General features: G+C 37.4%; 1 protein-coding gene across 4 annotated transcripts in view; it reads left to right on the plus strand.

Moving 5' to 3' along the window:
• The window catches only part of LOC121321327 (serine/threonine-protein kinase DCLK2-like), an 86,753-nt gene that overhangs the window by 2,297 nt on the left and 62,148 nt on the right, over positions 1-22,308 (plus strand). For all 4 annotated transcript variants that reach the window (XR_005950929.1, XM_041260222.1, XM_041260228.1 and 1 more), the window contains exon 2: positions 14,429-14,763. Coding sequence is in view for 3 of the 4 variants with exons in the window: in XM_041260222.1 (XP_041116156.1) it covers positions 14,429-14,763 (335 nt within the window). In the remaining variant the exon portion in view is untranslated. The remainder of the gene's footprint in view (positions 1-14,428; positions 14,764-22,308) is intronic.

Genomic DNA, 22,308 nt, shown 5'->3' on the forward strand with positions numbered 1-22,308 from the left:
TACATTTTGCTTTTTGTTGTGCAAATATATTATTAGGGCCTATATACTGTAATATTGTCCTTTCTATAGCATTCTATCCCCCTACAAATGCTGTTTAGAATCATGTTCAGGGTTAGAAACAAGCTATTCCTGATGTAAACTTCCTAGTCCTTTATATGAAGTGCCTAAGAACAACAGTTGGGGTCCCTAAAAATATTAGGCTTACATTTTATTTTCCTAAAAAATAAACACCGATATAAATTTAGATTTTTTTTTTAATTTAATTTTTTTAACAAAGGCACCTTAGTAAAAGCTCCTACAGATTGATCAATCAGCTGTTTGCACCTTGTTACTGAGCGACTACTGTACTGTGTGCTGAGAAACTGACACTGACAGCACCAGACAGGATGACAGAGGAAAATAATTCTCAGCCATGTCACCTTGCCAATCATGAAGCTCCGCCTGAAATTGACACAGATGACACAAATAAAATGTTTATTTTAGTGTTCATTACATGTGTTTCTATTTACAAAAATGCCAGTTGGTTGTGGAGTTGGGGGTTACAGCCTGGGAGTGATTAAATAACTATGAATTACTACCTACAGTAATGAGTGTATTGCGTACACACAGAGTCTTGACTAAAGTCACAATTTAAAAGACACTACGTTTCACTGTAGGCCTCGGGATGAAATTGTTAGCTCACTGTAGGCCTCGGGATGAAATTGTTAGCTAGGTGGCTACATTATTTATTTTTTTAATTAATAGTGGGAGAAAACCGCTTCAGCAAGTACAGTAGAATCTGCCAGAACTGAAGAATTTTGAATCTACTATAGAGCGCATAACAAATACTAAAGAAAAAACTAGGGAAACACAGATCCTTTCAAGAAAGCTGTGAGACTTTGTATTAAAGTCTTTGTATCGCCTTCTGATTTGTCAGCGCCGCCAGTGAATGTTTTACTTTTTAAACGCTGCAATAACGGTTGTGATTGTGAAGCATCCACACTATAATTTGACAGAACAGGTGATTTATTTGCAGTATGCGGGACCTTATTGTTTGGTGCTTGAGCCCCGGAGCACCCCCCGGAGTAGCCGCCTCTCTATTATCAGTGATTAAAGCCTGGTTTCCAAACAAATTCTCTCACTTTAAGGTGCACACTACGATCTGCGCCCTTTAGTAAATACTGAATAAAGCTCATCTCATGGTTCAGAGCGGGATGTCTCATTTAAATATATTATCATGTATTACCATACAAATCACATATTCACTGCGATTACCATAGTGTGGCACAATAAAATCAGTGTGCGCCATATTATTCCCACTATTTTGCGCGATAATTAATAAAATTGCAATGGTAAATACATAAGTCATCTACGTGCACGCCAATTTTAATTATGGTGCGCCATAAGGTTTACAGCCCTTTCGTACATTAGGTCCTTTATCTCTGAACCACGTTAGAATGAGTGTGGCATAATGCAGATTTATGGAATGAACGAGAATTGACCTTAAAATATATTTTTGGAAACGCAGAGGTTTCCCCACAATTTAAATACCAGTACGAAAGATAGATACAGTTTTGCAATTAAAATGGTACTGTAGTACTATATTGGTATAAGAACATTGTGTTTTAAAGTAATTTCAGCTTCCAATCACTTAAAATATGCTGACGATAATGTAAACACCAAACTACAGACAGCGAGTCCCAAACTTTAAACGTGTTACTATTGTTTTATAGTTAAGAACTTAACTTTGTTATCAATATATTGTTATTATGTGTTAAGCAACATATTACGATAATGTTCATTATGGTAATTGTTTGTTTATTAGTTTAAAATGTTTAGTAAAACGTGGCCTACTTTTTGATCTTGTTAGTACAACCGGCCCCCTTTGCTAATCACACCTTAAGTCTTCTTTTTTTTTCTTTTGTTATGGGGGGGGGGGGGCGGTACTTTACGCTTGCTTTAAAGATGCAACATGTTTCAGTAGAATCAAACGTCCAGTAAACTTTGTATCTCGCGCAGAAGGAGTACACAAACGTACAATGTCATTAAGTGGTCTTGACATTGCAGGGGAGATGAAGGGCAGTTTCAGTTCCGACTAACTGTTTTGTAAACATTATGAATGCTTATTCACTACTGCTACACGGTTAGAAAGTGAACGTTTCCTCCACTTTTTTAATGCAAGACTGTGAATGTGAGAGTACAGTATATCTGTACATTTGTTTTAAGTACTCACCCAGAGGACTACTGAGACATGGACATCAGCTAGTCCTCATCAGATTTAATTTGCCTCTGCCGGAGGGTGAGTTTCTAACCCTGCTGTTAAGTCATTGCCTAATAATGTTAAATGTTACTTATGCATAATGCATTTAAGTTTCTTGATAATGTCAAAAATAGGAGGTTGACACTTGCTGCTGTCTCTAATAGGTGTTTTTATGGGCAGTTTATATTGGAGTTTGAGGTTGACCATGGACACTATTGATATTATGACTGGGTTTTAGCTGTTAAACACAGCTGTGTTAGGTTCATGCTGTAAATGAACTTGATTCAGGCTGATTGTAATACAGTTTTAGCTTATTTGGATGTAACATCACTCACTGTGCAGAAGACTAGTAATTTTGCTGTCAGTGTGCTTTGTTGCGGAAGTTTAAGCTGTTTAGAATATAGCTGTCACTTGGACCTAATATTGTGGGCTTTTTGGCTCCTGGATGATAGACAGCACTTTGGAATATTGACTTAGCATTAGATGCACAACTGTAACCTGTTATTCTATACTGCAGGTTGATACTGAGTGTGAATAAAGTAAAAAAAAAAAAAAAAAAAAAATCATTTCGTGGCTCTGATTTTTATATACATTTAGATACCATTTGAAGGTACTGTCCTTACTTGAACCAGTATGGCTGACATGGTAAGATTTTCACGATGGAGACTGCATGCTTTGAGATACTGTCTTCACATCTGGTAAACAGTTATATTCCAAGTTACTAACTGAGAAGATGAAGAAAGGCTTAACAACACTATTATAGGAACGGTCCTTGTTGATTGCCTAATTGAAATGCGATTCTGCAGCCACATTGTCCCTTATGTATCTCCCAAAAACACGTCCCATTTGTCCTTGCTGTCATAATGATATGTATTGCCGCAATTTGATGCTTTCTTCAAAAGGCTGCTTGATGCTGATGTTTGCTTCTGCACCAAATTGATTTTTATGTGGAAGTTTAATAGGAGGAATGAAGATAAAATTGTGGTCTACAGTAGGTGCATCGGCACATTCATTCAATGGGTGCCATTAAGCACAATGTTTAATTACTCAAGAGTTGTTCCAAATTCTGGAATAGTACAGTATTCATATGTACAGGGGATGGACACATAATTGGAAGAACAGAACCTGCTATAACAATGTTAGTAGGAAGTTATGTCTGGACAGCATTGCTTTAATGTAGTTGTGGAGGGATACATGGCAATACTTCAATGATCAGAGTTGATAACTCCTGGAAGGTAGTGGGTGGACAGTACAGTAATGTTGTTCTCAGGTGGTTGAGTAACATTATGAGATTATTGGGATGCTTTAATAATGGAGCTAAAAATGTGTGCCACATGTTCTTCAAACCATTATAGTTCTGTGTGCTGTGTTGACAGGAGCATTGCCTTCCTGTATGGCAATATCCTCAGTTGAAGGCATACAGTGCAGTATCTCTTTCAAGTTAAAGTTATGCATATTAAATTCATTATTCCTCATTAGGACAGTGTTTGTTTGTAATATTCCAAACTGAAATAAATAGGAATGACAATTTGGCAAGCCACATTCTCTGTATTTGAACTCCCACAGACTTTACAACACCCCATAGACTACATCTGCTGGCCTCTGGTTCAGGGTTTCAATTACACCATATACTGTACTGGCCAACTATCCAACATCTGCAGCAGCTGCAATGAACTACTGGGAGTCTAGATTCTTCCCCCTCTGCAAACAGTTCAGATCTTACTTTTTTTTTTTTTCTTGAATACTGTGAACCAGTCATACCAATTGGGGCTCTGTGTTTAAATTTTTAACTACTGGTCTCTTGGGCCACTGAGCTTGTGTTTTTACTGGCCCTGATCAATTTTATCTGGCCCAATATATATTATTTATATATTTTTGGTCATGATGGTTTTTATTTTCACTGTGTTTCTAACTGTGTAGGGTAACCGAAGATAGCTCACGTCTCTCAAAAGAAAAAGAAAGTGGCTAAGCGATGCCTTTCAATATACGTTACTTCAGACATTTAACATGCACACATTTGTGTACTTGTCAGAAAATGAAAACAATATTAAAATTTGAAAATGTATGTGTACAAATGATACTCATTTATTCACAACAAACCTGTAACTGAGCACGAAAATAAAAAAAAATTGAATAGCATATTACAAATGTATGAACTGAAATAAAATAAACACTTATAGCAAGTGCTAAAAGAACTTGGGAAACATTGAAATTAGAAAGGTAATTTTAACATTTTGATGAATATAAGACATGCTAAATGTTAAGCAGAACAACACAGTGACTAATAAGAAAAAGCAAGATACTTGGGAGTTGGTTATTTTTTTTTTTAACTCTGGACTGCAGTTCTCAATATAAAACATCTACTGTTTATAAATTGATAGTAACATCAACATTTGCACTGACCATTAAAAGTACTGTACAACCAGGAATGTTCCTTGTTTTGAATTACATTGTTTGTACACCTTGTGAACCCGGCTAAACTTTATTGGCTTACACTGTTATGCTGTCTGCTTGTAGTACACAAACACATTTGCCTTTTATTTTTGGGAGTGTAAGATCAGGGACTAGAGTTTGGGTAATCGAATATGTGAAAATGTTGCACCCTGTGCATTCTAATTGGAAACTATTCGAAATTTCCATTCCTAATCTTAATAGTAAACACTATTAAAGCAATATTCATAATGCAAAATAACTATCCTTCTCATAGCATTGTTGCTTGTGTAGACTCTCCCAAGCCAGTGCTAATCTTGCTGAGTGATGCCAACAAGTCCTGGAAAGATTGTGAAGTCACAGCAGACAAACACCTGCTGCCTTGCGAACTATTACTTTGAGACTGGATATGATGTAAATGAAATGTTGTATTTTCAACAAATAAAGCTGCTGTTTTATCTGCAAGTCTAGGAAACAAGGCAGAACATTCTGCCTGGTACAACAAACATGACGTTTTGGTTTGTAAATTAGTTTTTGCAGCTTTTTGGCACACTGGTCCATTTTCTTCAATTTGTGAAATAGAAGCCATGTGCGCTATACTTATACTAGTTAAAAAATGTAACCGGCACAGTCGGGCCTGTGGTGCTTCATGACTACAAGTCAGAATGCGATCTCTACCGGCCTAGGGCCGCCGGGCCATGGCTAATGTCAATACAGCAACTTTCATTCAGTTACATCGATTGGTTATCCCTGAATTTCCTCTTGAATACGTTTACATGCAGATAGTATTACATTATTACTGGATATTCAAAAAGGGAACTTGTGTCATTAAAGCAGGTGCTGTTGAATCATTATTTCTCTATTAGTATACTTTATTCTCTGATGCTGCAGGAACACTAGAAATCCCACATGCATTACTGTCTGTTCCTTTAAGCTGAATCAGCAGCAGACCGACACACAGTACTGTAAATCTGCAACAATGCCATTCAGTGGAATTCACTTGAACTGAAGCTAATTATCTATTGTTCTTTTATTCAGCCACACTTGCTGGACTGCATCAAATAACATTGGCAGCAGCACACGTATATCTGTTTGAAATTTTAATGCATTTAACCTTTTGCGTAGAGAGAGTTGAAACAAAATCCTTACTCCCATCTACAGCCAACTAGGTTTTCAGATTATTGTTTGCCGGCAGCATTATTTAGAACACCTGCATATTGAGCAATATAGACTAAATGTTGTGATGTGGATTAGTTAAGATATGTGACTGTATATGGGGTGTTCCTGTAGCGGGATTCAGATGGTGACTTCAGTTGACAGGAATACAGGTAGATTTGAAAGGCAAGGTTAGCATGTAATGTGATGTTTTTGTGGAGGAGGGAAAGGCTCCAGGCTGGTTCATGGATGGGTGTCTGCTGTTTTGTCCCTTTGCATTGTTGCCTAATGCCCACACATTGCTATAAAGTAATCTTCATTTTCTGTATTGCCATGTTCAGAAAAGTTGAAAGTAGTCTCTGTTATACTTCAATAATCAGAGCTTTTAAATAGAAAATAAAAGTCCTTCATTTAACAGCTGTCATCAGAACCCCCATCAGAATATATATATATATATATATATATATATATATATATATATATATATATATATATATATATATATATATGTGTGTGTGTGTGTGTGTGTGTGTGTGTTTGTGTATTTTTTATGGCATATTTTCTAAAGAACAGAGGAAGGCATTTCTTGGGAAATGTCGCCTTGAACTATAAAGCTCCCTGAAAAGTTCTCCTGATTTCCTCTGACAATAATGGCCTCCTTTGTTATTTTCCTGCTTGGCACACCAGTATTTAGAGGAAGTACAGAGTTTACAATTTTTTTCTAAAACAATAAAACAGCCTGTTTTTGTTATGAAATTTTCATTCAAGAAAAACGTCTGTCATCATAATGGTACATTGTAAACAGTACACTATGTACTGTAACACTATACTTCAGTTTTTCAGCCTGCAGCTTGGCATGCTGGTCTGAAAGGATGTTGATAGTGCTGTACAAACTGATTATTTGTTTATTTGGATCAATCTTTACACAAGTGTGGGCCATTGGTGTTGATTGGGTTAATTTATCATTCCAAGTTAAACAACTGAAGAAACAGTTTCTTGGATTTATGTGGATTGCTGCTCTCTGTAGTCCAAGAAAAACAGCAATCATCACAAATCCAATCAGCTGTTTCTTCAGTTGTTTCTCTTTTCTGAAAGGAGAATCCGCAGTTGGCGCAGAACGACATTTATTGATTTGCAGGAGAGAACATGCACATACTGATATGCATATGTGAAAACTCTTTGCCCATGGCCTTGTACATAGGAGCTTGTTAGCAGTCCCTACACTGGCAGAATATGAGATAACAAAAAAAAACAGGTTTAAAAAGCACTGCATATTAAAAGGACACTCAGTATTGCATCTGCAGCCCTGCCCCACTCCTTGTTCACTGTATTTATCACATATCCCTTCATAGTAGTGCATATTGTAAATCATCTCCTGATCACTTGATTTATCACCAAACTCCTCAATAATGATAGTGAGGTCATTATTGTATTACTATAAAATCTGAAAAAGGTTGGCAAATGTTCAGGGTTTTCTTTGGGCGCTGGATACGGAAGCAGCTATCTTGTTTGTTCATGTTTGCGGTGCAGGGACTACGTATTGCTCAGATCTGCCTCCCGTTTTTTTTTTTTTTTTCCAGCCTCTCTCGGTCATTGAAAGCTTTTCTCGGCTTTTTCTGGAGAAAAAATGACTAGGGACCTGTGTATGATGCCTTTTTGATGATGTTGGACAGGGTCCGACATTGGACCGGAAACGAAAAATTGAAATGTTGGACCTGGTCCGGCATAGAACCACAAAGGGTTAAAGATTGGGCATGGCAGTAGAGGGTCTCCCAGTAGTTGACATCACGAACATGATTGAACTGTGATTACCGAAGTGATACTGTGATGTGAGAATATTGCAAGAGAAGAGAGACACGAAATACAATGGGAAGCAAAGTACAGTTACGGTAGAAATTTCAGTATGTGACCCGACTAAAAATGTGGTTGCATACCAAATCTGATGACCACCCCGTATTATGGATGCTTGTATGATTAGCTTAATAATAAAAAAAAAAAAAAAAAAAACTAGCAAAATAAAAATTAAGACATATCTTTCCAGTGCCAGCGGCAGCCTTAAGAAGTGATGCAATTGATGTCCCAGACACGAAGAGTTACAGTTTGAATGGTTCGTTGATCCCCAGTCTCATCCTAATATATTTATTTTCAATTCATTACTTGCAAGTTATACCATATTATTTCAAAAGGAATCTAAGTGAATCCAGTTCGAACCTGACCTGTTAAATAATGCAAATGACGATATTGAAGTACCCAGGGAACGATGACTGTTGAAATATTCGTTGATCTGGAAGAACTGTGTAAATGACTGGATATGTGCAATGAAACGATTGAATAAGCCGCACTGTTTGTTTGCTTGATGGTATTGTCCAACGTTGCTTTACTGTTCCGATAGTATTAGTTCTGATCTGAGGTGGGCCCAGCACAGCGCCGCACTCCAATGTGCGGCACCACACAAAACCACGCACACAGCACAGCACAGCACAGCACAGCACAACACAGCACAACACAGCACAGGCACCCACTTCAATGCTGCGGTAATGTTCACAAGACCCGGTCTGAGATACATGTCATATCTGGTCATATTGGAGAAGCATATTGCTTCCTCCCTATTGCTGCAATGTGATTTGATGTGTATGTGGTCGAACCTTCAGATAGTTCTGAAAATGCTTACAGTATACAGTACAACATCAGATGAAGAGCAATGTAGCTGACCTGATGAGTCCCATGTATTACATGACCCATGTGGACTGGTCAAAAGTCACAAATATTTTTTTTTTTTTAAACCTAAAACAACTACTCAATGTATACATACATATAAGTAAAATATATATTTTTTATATTGCCAAAATAAACAAACAATACTGCATTATAAAATATAATGCAAACATTAGAAGAAAACTAAAACAAAATATGCCATGCATCCCTAATCTTGTTTTAATCTTTTAGTAATGCTTAAACGACAAGAAACAAGAAAATATTCATATTTACGGACATTTCCAAAACTGTGTTATATTAAACATCCCTTTTGTTTGGAATTAAATTTTCGTCATGTGACCCCCCCAAACACAACAAAGGCTAAAAATAGAATCCCAATAATAAATGGAGATAAGTTGTTTCTCAATAAAGCGTAACTTCCAAAAGTAACATCGAGACTGTATTATTGCATCTTAAAAGTAGGACACTTCTTCAAAGTTATATGTGTGTACCATTAGTATTTTAATGACATCATGTTCTTAGATTGTTTTAATTACTGTGTGAAAATCATATACATAACAAAGTCATTAAAACCAGCAAGCATAAGCTATATCAGCAGACCACTAAAATGTACACTACTTGATTGAACAACCAGTATTACACCCTTGCAGGAGATTCAAGTACAGGGTACTCGACTGGATCATAATCAGAAAGGCCTCTTTTTCTATTTACATGGTAAACTAGCAATATAGCCAAAAGTACAATATTGCTGTTTTGTATGTAATTGATTGGTATGTGTACACTTGAACAAATTTAGAGTTCTTCCAGGATTTAAATATGTGCCATGGTCGTGGAATTATACTGTCATTCAGAAAGGCCCGATGACAGTTTCCAAATGTTGGCAAGTATGCATACCAAGCTGAAATGAGTTCTGTGTATGACTATGGCAATTTGAAAGTATAATGCGGCGTTTGGAAAGATTCCGTTCAGCAACAGAGTGACTGGACTGGTAATCGCTGGTCTATTGGAACTGTAGCCAGGATGAAGGAATGCAGCAGAATGATATTGCAGTGCTTGAAAATGGATGTGGTGCCCTAGGTCTACGATTAGAGAGTTGAGTCCATAATGCGGGGATGCAAAACCAAACAATAAAAAAACGACAAGAGGGCACAGACAAACAAGGCTTTTATATGCTGATGATTACATTGATTGATTAAATGGGTATATTCTCCTATTCAGAAAGACAACAAGTTTCCAAGGAATGGCCATTAGCCCAATCAACACCAATGTCCCTGACCTGATTGTCAGAGCCTCAGTTCTGTGGAGCGCTCAATCCAAATAATCTCAATTTGTACAGTACGATACTAACTGTGTACTGGACTGTTGATTGAACGTTCTGATGGTTTGGAACTTAATGGATTTTTGTTTTGGACACTGAAGTGTGTTCGTGGCTGAGACACTGAAGTGCTTGAAGTCATGGCTTGCTCAGTGAAGCTTGGATAGTGTATTTTTGTGTGGCTAGAGGAATGGCACACTGACATATTGTCTCCAACCACTTTAACCACTGGTGGTTACCCATGTGAATGACTTTACAAATCATGTACAAAATTGAGCAAGGGTCACAGCAGAGTGCTGGATTGAATTAATTAATTATTTTTAGCCTACAGTATGGGATAAGGCACTATTGCCAGAAGCACAATTTACAGTGTAGGGCTTCTGTTTTTATTAATTACATTTTCCGGTGCTTATTTTTAGCTGTTTGAGTTTTATGTAAATCAGCTTTTATTGGAGGGCTTTCATATACTATATGAAATTATTGTTTTCGGCTACTTTCCAAAATGCTTGGGCTTTTTTTGTTCTGTCACAATATAGTAACTCAGCAGTACTTTCACATTTAAGTTGCACCATAACAAAATCCTTCTGGTCACGGGCATTCTTCTGGGGTGTGTCTAGGCATTTACATTTACATTTCGGCAAAATTTGCAATTCTGTTTTATTCTATCTAAGTGTATTATAGCTTTAAATTCCGTGAATAAGCCATCTAATTGTAGTTGGAGTGGGTTTAAAGTATTCAGACAAAGTCTGGATGGAGGGACATTGCCCAACTGCATTTAAGTCAACGTGAAATGAATTTTCATTTTTATTTTTTGTAAGGGGAGGGGGGGGGGGGTCATTTTCTATAGGTTAAAATGAAAATCAGAACCCCAAAGTGTATGATATTTTTTATATTGATTGAGCACTGAACAACCAATAAGGTGAACGAAAAACTGTACTACAGTACATTCCATTCTCATTAATAAATTCTCGTCAAGGGACCAGCAAATACAGTGTCATCAGTAATTATTATAAGAACAATAAAAAGTATTATACATTTAAAAGTACTGTGCATTATAATGAACACATGGCTGTAGGTGAACTTTTAAAAGTACACTGTATATTGCAAATGAACTGCACTTGAAATCTGCAAGTCCAATTCTGATCACAGGCATTTTTAACCACAAAAGCAAGCCAACATCAGGGTATTGAACAAATCAGAAATGCTGATGACTTGCGTCCACAGTTTGCTGTTCATAGGCCTGTATTATATTCCGGTTTTTCAGAATGGTTGAAAAAGTGTTTGCGGGAATGTTTTGAAATCTTTCTTTTTTTTGTACAATGCTGCATCGTCCACCGCTTTCAATCCCTCCACTTTTGTCTGCAAGGATAGAGCATGTTTTTTGTTTGAGCACTATGTCAACTCAGAAGGCATCATGGGATCTGTAGTTTCCAAACAGCACTAAAATAGAGACCACTGGCACTAATCTGGATGCAAAATCATACATTTCCCAATATCATTTTTTTTCTTCCCTGGGAGGGATTGTGGAAATTCGTGTTAAGTAAATTTGTATTTAAGAAGTAATTTACAACAAGCGACCTGTAAAATTGGCCAGGACCTTGTAGGAAATTAGTACGATCAGGAAAATTAATCTAATCGGAGTTCGTCTTAATGAGAATTGACAGTTTTCTAAAGTTTATGTCAACACATGTTTAAAGGATAAATAAATCATATACAAAAAAAACTAAACAATTAAGAAACAAAAGTAACATGCTTGTTCAAACTAGCTTGCTGGAAAATAATACTGTATACAGTAGTACTATGTCTAAAGAAAAGAATGAACTTAAAATAATTGTTCAGACAGATAAGGAGAGCCATCCCTAGGGAAGATGTGTGGCAGAGTAGGGGGAGGAGAAGAGAAAAATGTAGTTCAGGAGGGTGCTAAAGGACTACGTTCCCCAGAATGCCACAGTGTTACTTGGAGCCAGTGTGAAATCACCTGACTGTACATTAAATGGAAGTACCTGATGCTGATGAAGCCCTGAATAAAGCAGGGAAACCCTGTTATCAGTGCTGTGTTTAGGCTGTCGGTGCGGGGTCTGTAAAAGAGACCTTTGTGGTCAACAAGAAGGTACTGTGTGAACCTTTGTGTGCTTGTTGTTGTATTACTTATACTGTGTGTGTAACAAGTGTTTTTAACTGGTAAACGGCTTAGTCGTCCAGTGTGTTAGTCTTGTATTTAAAAAGTTTAGACAGTGCTCCAAAGTGGAGTTATGTTTTTGTTTGTTTGTTTGTGTTAATAAAAGTGTGCAACCGCACTAAACTTGCAGTCCAGTGTCTGGGTCAACTATTTTAAAGGGTGCAAACAAGCCTTGGCCGAAGGCTTTGTTGCACATGTCTTTCTGAAAAGTGCCTTGAAGGGGCAACCCATCCCCACTTTGGCTTCTGTTTGAGCCTGGAAGGGATTGCATACATTTTTCACATAGCTGAAAATTAACACAGCTAGGTCTTGAAATGGAAATGGATATTCAAAATGTAATGTACCATACAGAAGACTATTTATTCTTTTGAGTTTGCAGAACCAGACAAACGGAAACAAAATAGTGTGGAGGTCACTGGCTGGGGTCCAGGCTATTCCACTGCCGACCGTGGACGGGAGTTCCCAGGGGGCACTGCACAACTGGCCGAGCACCGCCCTGGTGGGGAGGGTCTAGGTCGGCCAGGTTGTCCTCGGCTCACCGCGCACCAGCAACCCCTGCAGACTGGCCAGACGCCTGCGGCCCTGTCTGTAAGTTGCCCGGAGCTGCGTGGTCCTCGACGCTGTAGCTCTGAGGTGGCTGCATGGCGGGCAGAGTGAAAAGAAGCGGATGGCTGAGGCCACGTTTCGGAGGATGCCTGTGTCTGTCTTCATCCCTCCTGAGTCAGCGAGGGGGTGGCAGTGGTGAGCCAGGTTGAAGTAAAAATAATTGGACATTTCAAACTGGGGAGAAAATAAGAAAAAAACTGCAGATTCCAAATTAAAAAACCAAATAAATAAATAAAATAAATGCATCCCTTTGCTCTGGTATGGGTTGCAGTGGTAAAGTCCTTGCTCAGAAAACACAAAACAAAAAAACAACCTGGACCCTAAGCCTTTATTAACTGTAGGCCACTTTCCAATCTGCCATTTTTAGCAAAGGTTCTAGAGAGTTGTTGCCAACCAATTACATACATTTCTAGTTTGTAATACTATATTTGAGAAACTTCAGTCTGGATTTCGTGCTGCACAGAGCACCGAGACGGCCCTTGTTTGTAGTAAATTATCTTTTGATAAGCTCTGACTCTGGCTTTCCTTCAATTTTAATCACCTAGATCTTAGTACTGCTTTTAAATCTAGGCAATCCTTCTACTGGGGTGCTATTAGCTGCTTGCTTTGCTGTCATCAAGTGTTGGATGTCGCAGAACATCTTAAAGGGTACATAAGGACCCTTTTATTGTATTGTTACATGTTCCCATGTGTTCCATATTATTTTTTTTACATTTTTACCACTTTTTTAAACTTTTAAATTGTATTTCCTGCCTCTGTATGGCGTCACATGTACCTGCATGGACCTCTCCGAACTACATTTCCCATCATCCTCCTGCTCACTGGTAAATCCATCTGTTACATATGTGAGCAGGAGAATGTTGGGAAATGTAGTTCTGAGAGGTCCATGTGTGTACATGTGAAGCCATCTTGAGGCAGGGAATGCAATTTAAAAGTTTAAAATAGTGGTTAAAATGGGGGGGGGGGGGGAGGAGTGTAATGGATTAGCACCCAGTTATTTACAGGAGTTGTTGACCCCGTGTACTCCTAGTCTCACTCTTAGATCACAGGATGCAGGGCTGCTGGTAATTCCGAGGGTGAATAGAAATGGTATGGGAGGAAAGGCCTTTTCTTGTAGTGCTCCAACACTATGAAGCTCTCTGTTAGGGAAGCTAGAGACTCTTACCGCCTTTTAAATCAAATGCATTTTTACAAACTGTCCATCTTGTCATATTTTTTTATTATACACTATAACTTCTGTTGTTTCTAATTTCAAATTGTATTAATGTTCTTTCTATGTTGTTTTTTATTCTTTTTTTTGAACTGGCTTTCTTTCTGTAACCAAATTTTGCATATAACGTTTATTACAATGGATTGATTTTTAACTTTGTGTGAAGCACCTTGGGGTCCATGTGACATAAGTTGCTATATAGTGAATAAATAAGTCACGTGTCACACACGTACACCTTTACATGTGCATACAGTGAATTTAGGTCACAGTGATCTATTTTTTCATGATGGTCAACATACTGTAGCTAAGGTGCCCAAAGATGGTGGTCAGAAGCTGGCAAAGGCTATCTGAAGCTCAGATGATTACACCAATAAATGCAAAGTCACACAATGAAAAAAACCTACTGTAATTTATGAACTGGAATCAATTCCCACTGAAATACTGCAGTATATTTATAATTAATAAGTTAAGCATTGTCGGCACTTGGATTAATTTTTGTCAGTAATTTGGGTAGGATTTGTTTGCAATCTTAATCACACATGGAAATAACAGTACCATTTAATTTATCTCTCCTTGTAGGGGAAAGCTACATTTGCGCCTCCAACGAGCCGTACCGTAAAGTAGACTACATGAAGAATGTGAACCCCAACTGGTCTGTAAACATCAAGGGCAGTGGAGCGCGCTCCCTCTCCTCGCTGGGCTTGCTGAAGAGTGAGATGAGGGAGAGCAAAGACTTCATCAAACCCAAGCTGGTGACTGTGATTCGGGGTGGGGTCAAGCCGCGGAAAGCCGTGAGGATTCTCCTGAACAAAAAAACCGCCCACTCCTTTGATCAAGTCCTGACGGACATCACTGATGCCATCAAGCTGGATTCTGGGGTGGTGAAGAGGCTGTTCACTCTAGATGGGAAGCAGGTAAGGGTGCAAAGCTGAAGCCTATTTTCAAGTGAGAGTTCATGGTTCACAGTTAACAGAGTCATAGTGCTAGTAAGTGTCGGCCAGTTATGGCTTTAAAATAATCGAGCAAGTCCTCCAAAAACTTTCTTCCTTCAAACATTGGGTACATTTCTGTTATAAACAGGTTGGTGAACATTACTTAACAAAACTTATCGTGTTCTAAAAACCAAAAGCAGAGTTTCCTGTTTCCGCTAAACAAATTCTGAAAGCATCATTGCCAAGAATGTGTAGCAGCCCTGTGTTTAGCTGATTTCTCCCCTTGAATTCCTGCTTTTAACTGTTCCTCACTAGCTGTTAAATGTCTGTTTATATCCGATATTTGCTGGACCTGAGTTTCTGATTTTACATATGAATCTTGTTGAAAAGAATATTGAAATTATTGCTGAAGTGTGTTTTAAAATAATTTCATAACAGCTGTTCTAACAGTCACATTGTTAACCGACAAATATAAAAAGGAAACCAGAGAAATGCATCTGCAAGCAGAATTTTTTTTTTTCAAGCCTATAAACTGTGTCAATGGGCTTTATTGCATAACATTCAATTGACCTTTATTTCCTGCAAGAAAGCAAGGATCTTCATAGGCAGGCCAGTGAAAATGACTCATGAGCTCTGTCTGTTGAGGCATTTCTTGCCCACAGCATTTCATTCAGGGGGGTTGCTGACTGGGAAAAGTATTGCTCAGTTAATACATTTCAAGGATGGAGGTGGGGCAAAATTTTCTGCCAGCTCTGGAGCAGCACACCGATTTCTGAAATTGGTCAGCAGTGAGAATTGGTTCATACCTGTTGTAGTGCCTCTGACATTTGCTAATTAGAAGATCATTTGTTAAGGCAACCCGTAACATTGAAGCGCTGTGTGCGTGCAGTAGACAAGACTGTATCACAAACGACAGCTCATTGTTAGCACATTTAAGGTGCAATTTTGTGGTGGTTTAAAGATAATAGAAAAGCTGTGCACTTAGTGCCTCCTGACAGTGTATATATATTTCAATATATTGTGTTTTTAGGCTCAGTGTTGGGTGCGTTTGCAGATTGTTTCTGTTCCGGTCGGTCAGTGTGTCCTCAGCTGGGGGAGGTTGGGGAGCGAAAGAAGTGGACGGCTGACGGCACACGGCGCACGTTTTGGAGGTCGCGCGTGTCCATCTTTGTGGTCAGCATGGGGGTGGCAGCAGTGGGCCGGGTTGAAAGAAAAAATAAATTAGGGCATTTCAAATTGGGGAGAATTATGATCCATAGTTATAAAAAAAAATATATATATACAAAAAAATACAAAATCATGTTACTGAGCTACAGACCCTACAATTATTTGTGATTCCTATGTCAAGCCTTTGCCTGATAATTGAGGATGTTGTTATATCAAGCTCAGCAGGATAGCACTCGAGTTCACTGGAGCAGCACTTGGAGGATCACAATCAGTGTATAGAAATAGCTGCACTTTGATTAAATACCAAATATTAATACAGGATCAGAGAGCTTTGCAGCACCACAGTGAGTGTGTTGAAACTGTATTTTAAAGAATATATATATATTTTTTAAAAGGTAATGCTTTTCAAGGGTGCTTAAACCCTATGCACCAAGCCGCTATTTTCATATAGAAAGCTGTAGTGGCGACTCGTTTAGTAGCCTTGTCTCGAATGGCTCGAGTTTGGTGTGCTGAACCAGCATGTATTAGGGGTTAAGTGTATGTTTACACAAACTGAAACCATGAGGGGTATCCAAAAAAAATGCATAGTTAACCAAGGGAGTAGAATTCAGTTAAGACAAGTACGATCTGATTAAGACCACACCATGAAAGCTTAATACTGCATTACAAAACAAGAGTTTCCCGCAACTCACTTGTGTCAATGCTTTGCTACTATAGTGACACGTAATGTGAAAATCTGAAATGCAATATGTTAAATATTGTGTAAGAAACAATGACCCCAGTACTGGCTTTATCAACACTGTCATAACCTGCAGCTATAAACCTTAATTGGGACAGAAATGTAAGCCTGGTTTTATTACAATGCAAAAAAATAAAACAAAAACCCAAACTGCATTTATATTCGGATGCAAAAGCAAATATTTACTGTAGAAGCATATTATTTGTGAAAAGGCTTTGCCACAAATCCATTGTTTTACCAAAATAACATATGAACCCCATAATTCACAGAAATTAGGATGACTGCTTACAGTTATCACTAATATGTGGGGTAAAGTGAATGACATTATTATAATGGGTGGTTACTGCAACATTAAATTACATTTGATATTGCATGGGTAATAGAGGGAGTCTAATATACGATATTCAATATCTCAATATTCAAGAAAAAACGTATAATTGTAGATGTGTGCAGGTTGTCACATTGGCTCCTTTTATGACCTGTAGCCCAGTCACTGGCTGGAGTATCTCCTGGAACACCAGAGAGGTTGATGTTAAATGATGAGGTCAACAGCGATTTTGCCCAGGGAGTTGTCTGGATACTCCAGTCTCCCAGATGACTTGCAGAAAAGCCTCCATGAATTCTGATTTGTTTTTGACAGATCTCAGTGACCTTTTTCTATGGTCTGCATTATGCCACTTTCTATACCGACTTTCTATAGGCACTGTATAATTGAGGATGTTGTACCCAAGTTCTTTGAAAAACCTTAAAGCCTAAACTTCGTTTTATAATCTCTATAACTTTATAAACCTGGTTGCTTTTCTGGAAAGGAGAATCTGCTCCTAACCAACACGTCATCACCAAGTGTCATAAAGGCTCCATGTGGCTTTCACTCATGTCGCTTCTTTTGTGTTGGCCTCTGTCACGCGCAACGAGGCCAAAGTGGGAGATGGCTGTCTTAGAACCTGGAGGAAGGGCTACCTGCAACCATGGATTCCCTAAGGTTATATTACACCTCTGCATGGTGTGACCCCACTTGCTCTTTGGTTGTCAGTGGACTTCAAACAAAGAAATAAGACCCGAGATGAAAAAATCCTTGGTAAGGCTAATCTTATCTGTTTATTCAGCTGAACCTGGAAATGTGTACTCGCAATTGAGATGACTAGAGGGGGACAGCCCTTTTTAAACCTCTGACTTCTTCAGTGAGTCTTGGCATGTACAGTACTGTGGCTCTCCAAATACCGCAACACCTACTTTAAATAGGCAGGACCTACTACTTATAAATGAGTAAACTATTTATCATAAATTAACTATCCGTAAGCTTACAGATGACCTGTAATTAGTCATGATGCATATGTTATTCTGCTTTACTCCACATTGATTTTCATATTTTGAACATGAGGAAACCCTTTTTATATTTTTATACCTAAAAAAAGTGATACCTGAACACCATTTCCTGTTTGAAGAGCTAGAGCATTTATCATTTTAACAGTACATGCTATATTAAAAGTTCCATACTGCAAGTAGAGTTCTAGAGTGTGCTGTAGGAAAGTACTGCACTACAGTATGTGTTGCAGTTAATGGTAATTTGGTCTATTAATTTTGTCCCCCTTATAGTTTCATGGCAAAAAGGAATATACTCAAACTAGTGATGATAATGTAGTTTTAAAATTATTATTATTGTATTTGTCATCATGATACAAGAGTTTTCAACGGTGGTAATTGTATAAGGAAACAGTAGATGGTACAATAGTACCTACACATCATCCCCAGTATTGCAGAATACCTTATTGTTTTAAAGAAAAGTGCAAATCATTCATGCCAGGTTTCTGCAGCTGCTGTAAGAAAAAAAAATCTAAAAAAAGAAAGCCTTCTCTTTTTTAAAATATTTAAATTGTGGCTTTAGCTAGCAGAAGACGAGTGACTTGGTAACAGTGCAGATGACATACAATTGCAGCCTGCCACCTGCTATTCCACAAGCAAATCGCTGGTCTTAAAGTCTGAGTCTTGGAAATTGGCAGCCTCCTGCTGGGTGACAATTACCAGATAATTAAGGTTATAAAACCCTCAGATTTCACTCTGCAGCTGTCAGGTGCCAGAATGGGATCTGGTTTCTTGAAGATAAGGCACTTTCTATCTAGCTGAAGTTTGATAGGTAGATTGAAAAATGATTTATTCCTGAACAATTACTTGTAAGCACTGTGTAATGAAGGATTTAGTTCTTTGATGCACTCTTCTTTATAAACCTGTATCATATAATGTAACTACTAAAGGGAGCTGGGAGTATTCAGATCAGGCAGAGCAACGAATATGGCTATTTGAGACAAATTAATTAGACTGTGGAATGAATATATTTAATTATTTATCCAATTGCCTAATGAAGTTACTATTTGGCTGTAGTCCCTCTTTGATGATATTATGTGTTTATGAAAGACATACTATTAGCAGTAAATAACACATTTGCTGTTCAGATATCCAAAGAAGCACCTTCATAGTAAACAAGGAATTGTTTTGTGCAAACATTATCAAGTAACTAAATATCATTCATTCCACTGAAAATGGAAGAGAGCTTTAATATTTCATTGAGCAGTGCCGCTGTATGAATATGTTTTACAGGCATGGCATGGCCTGTCTTATCATAATGAAATGCATACTGACAACAACTGCAGTAACTTCAATATCATAACTGTAGTGGGTAAAACATTCATACAATAGCTGTCACTGTGTCTTTCTTTCCCAGTGGTTTTTTTTTTTTTCACTTCAGTTGCTGACAAAACAGTATCCTGCAGTCGCTGTGTCCTGGTTTCTGCTCCGTTTGCTTGTTGAACACTTTGAAATGCTTCCATGCAATATAAAGCTCATACTGTGCAGTATATACATGTAATAATTACATTATTGTCGGAATGTGAAAAAAAAAATCTTATAAAACCACATTTTATTCTGCAGTTATCACAGCAGATTTCTTTGCAACAATGCAATTGCCCTGCGGAGCGCTCTTTTTTTATGTAGCATACCAAGCAGAATGAAGCACAAACAACTGCTGGAATAGCATGCGTCCAACGTGCAAGGACAACTCTCACAAGGCTTTAGAGAGTCCAGTTAAATGAAAATTGGAGCTAATCAAACTTGAAAACCATCAACAACATCATAATAATTTTAAGAGCCCAGAGGAGGATGTTCTTCCAGTGGAAACATGAGACTAACTTTATTGAAGTGTGGAATATACAGTTGTAGTCCAAAAGTTTACATACCCCAATGGAAATGTATATTTTCTAGAAATTTTTCAAAGAATTTGCTAATTCAGAAGTATTCGTACCCTTTGATTCTATGGTAGTATTGTCTGCCAGGTGTTAGAAATTTCAATATGATAATGCAGAACCTAATTCTAGAAAAATCTAGAAAATGTTGCATTGAAGGTGAAAATTCTTAGAGTAGCCTATAAAAGGGTTAGGGCATAGGATGCATAAGGATAAACACTGCACAGCAATCATGTTTTAGAGACTGATTTTTATATGCATGAGTTTCTATGCTCTATCCTTTTTGTAATGTAGCTCAGTCTAGGGAAGCAAAAATTCACTACAGATTGATTTGAGATGCAACAAAGCAAGAGTAATTGGGACAGCAAGAAATTCCAATTCCCAACACACCACAATTCATGCAACTGCAACGACTACAACTTGTGTAGATGGACGGTAGTGCACACATATACATTGATGGCTGACGATATGTCATGAATGGAGATGGTTTGTAATATTTCGTGATGTACAGGCTAGAAAACGTGTGGTCTGATCTGTTTAAACCTCCCCATCAATCTATAATACAATAGTTTGTCAAATTATTGTACCTGGACATGAAGTCAAAAGCTGTGTATGTTGGGAAGATTTTTATATCATTCTTTTTGTATACAATATATAAATATTTGCCATATCTTTAAAAAGTTCCTCTTCTCTTAATTAGGGTCCCAAAAAATATAGCATTATACGTTCCCACGTGTTGCTGCTACTGTTTAAATAACATACCATATTTTTTCTTTTCATTAACATCCTGACAACTTTTTACACGTATAACTTTCAAGTCTGTTTCAAAGCTATTTTCAAAATGGCCACTGTAGTTTCTAGTAAGGAAACTGAAAAGAAAACATACACTATAATTGGAAATGCATTAAGGTGAGTGATAAACTGATTTAGCAGTTGGTTCAAACAAATTAACAGCAAATGCTGGTGTTTTTTCTGTGTAATTCTGTGTAAATAAATATAAAACCTAAAGAATGTTTGTTTTTGTGCTGGGTTTTTTTTTTTTTTTTTGGATAATAATAATAATAATAAATAATAATAATAATAATAATAATAATGCAATGGCAATACAATACAAATTTCACTTATATAGTGCTCTTCATGTAAGCATTCCAGGATGCTTTACAAAATAAATTTTAAAAAAGCCTGTGTCTAATATACAATCCAGCTACTAATAAACAGACCCAATCAAATTCGTTTTCAAACATGATTTAAAGGATTTAAATGCGCTAGCATTGCTGATCGTGAGCAAATTCCAAAGACAAGGGGCATTGTAACTAAATGCCCTGGCTCCGACCAGAGATCAAACGAATTTTAGGGACTATCAGAAGATTAGTCTTTGCAACGGCCAGGGACAGCAGATATTGAAGATAAGAAGGTCCAAGACAATATAAGGCCTAGTAGGTAATAAGAAACTTAATAATAATAATAATAATAATAATAATAATAATAATAATAATAATAATAATAGCATCGTTATTATCGTGGATGCACTAATTGATAAAATTAAATATGTGATTTAAAACCAATATTAACTAAGATTAAAATTTTAACTGCCCTAATATATGTGTGTGTGTGTGTGTGTGTGTGTGTGTGTGTGTCTATATATATATATATATATATATATATATATATATATATATATATATATATATATATATATATATATATATATATATATATATATATAAAATGTGTGTGTGTGTGTGTTATCTTAATACAGTATCTTGATTGAAGATTTATGTTGCACATAACATTTTCCAACTTCTTGTGTTCAAAATTCTTTTTTATATTAAATTAAAAATAACTCCTAACTAGAATCACAGTTTGATTTGCGGTGTTTCTATCTGTTGATTCGATCTTGGGTTGCTCTGGCATACGACATGCCCTGTGAGTGCTGCTATGGCTGCAACATAAATAAAAGTGATCCTCTATTCCCTAGACAATATGCTCAACCAAATCTCAGAACAGTCGCTCCACCTCCGTGCAACCTTGGGTTCAGACTTAAGCCAACGAGACAACTTTCAGACAAACTCTTCAGGGCAAGGACAGCAACTACATTACATCAATTTTGAATTGAGCAAGTTGGTTAAATTTGCTTCAAATTGTCACATTCATCTAGTTGCTTCAATAGTTGCCGGAAAATATTACCTGCTGTTTCATGGCCCTTACTGCAGAGTTTTCACTACCCTATTCCAACATGTACGTTCCAGTCATCTGAACTGACACGCTAATGGTCAAAATCTGTGAAGACTGTGCATTTAATGAAGCATCCAAACCAAATAAAACCAGTCTGGCGAGTGACAGTGTGTGGTAACAGAATGACATTGGGAAAGACATGAAATACTA

The sequence above is a fragment of the Polyodon spathula genome, chromosome 1 (assembly GCF_017654505.1).
Source record: "Polyodon spathula isolate WHYD16114869_AA chromosome 1, ASM1765450v1, whole genome shotgun sequence".
In the NCBI taxonomy this organism is placed as follows: Eukaryota; Metazoa; Chordata; class Actinopteri; order Acipenseriformes; family Polyodontidae; genus Polyodon; species Polyodon spathula.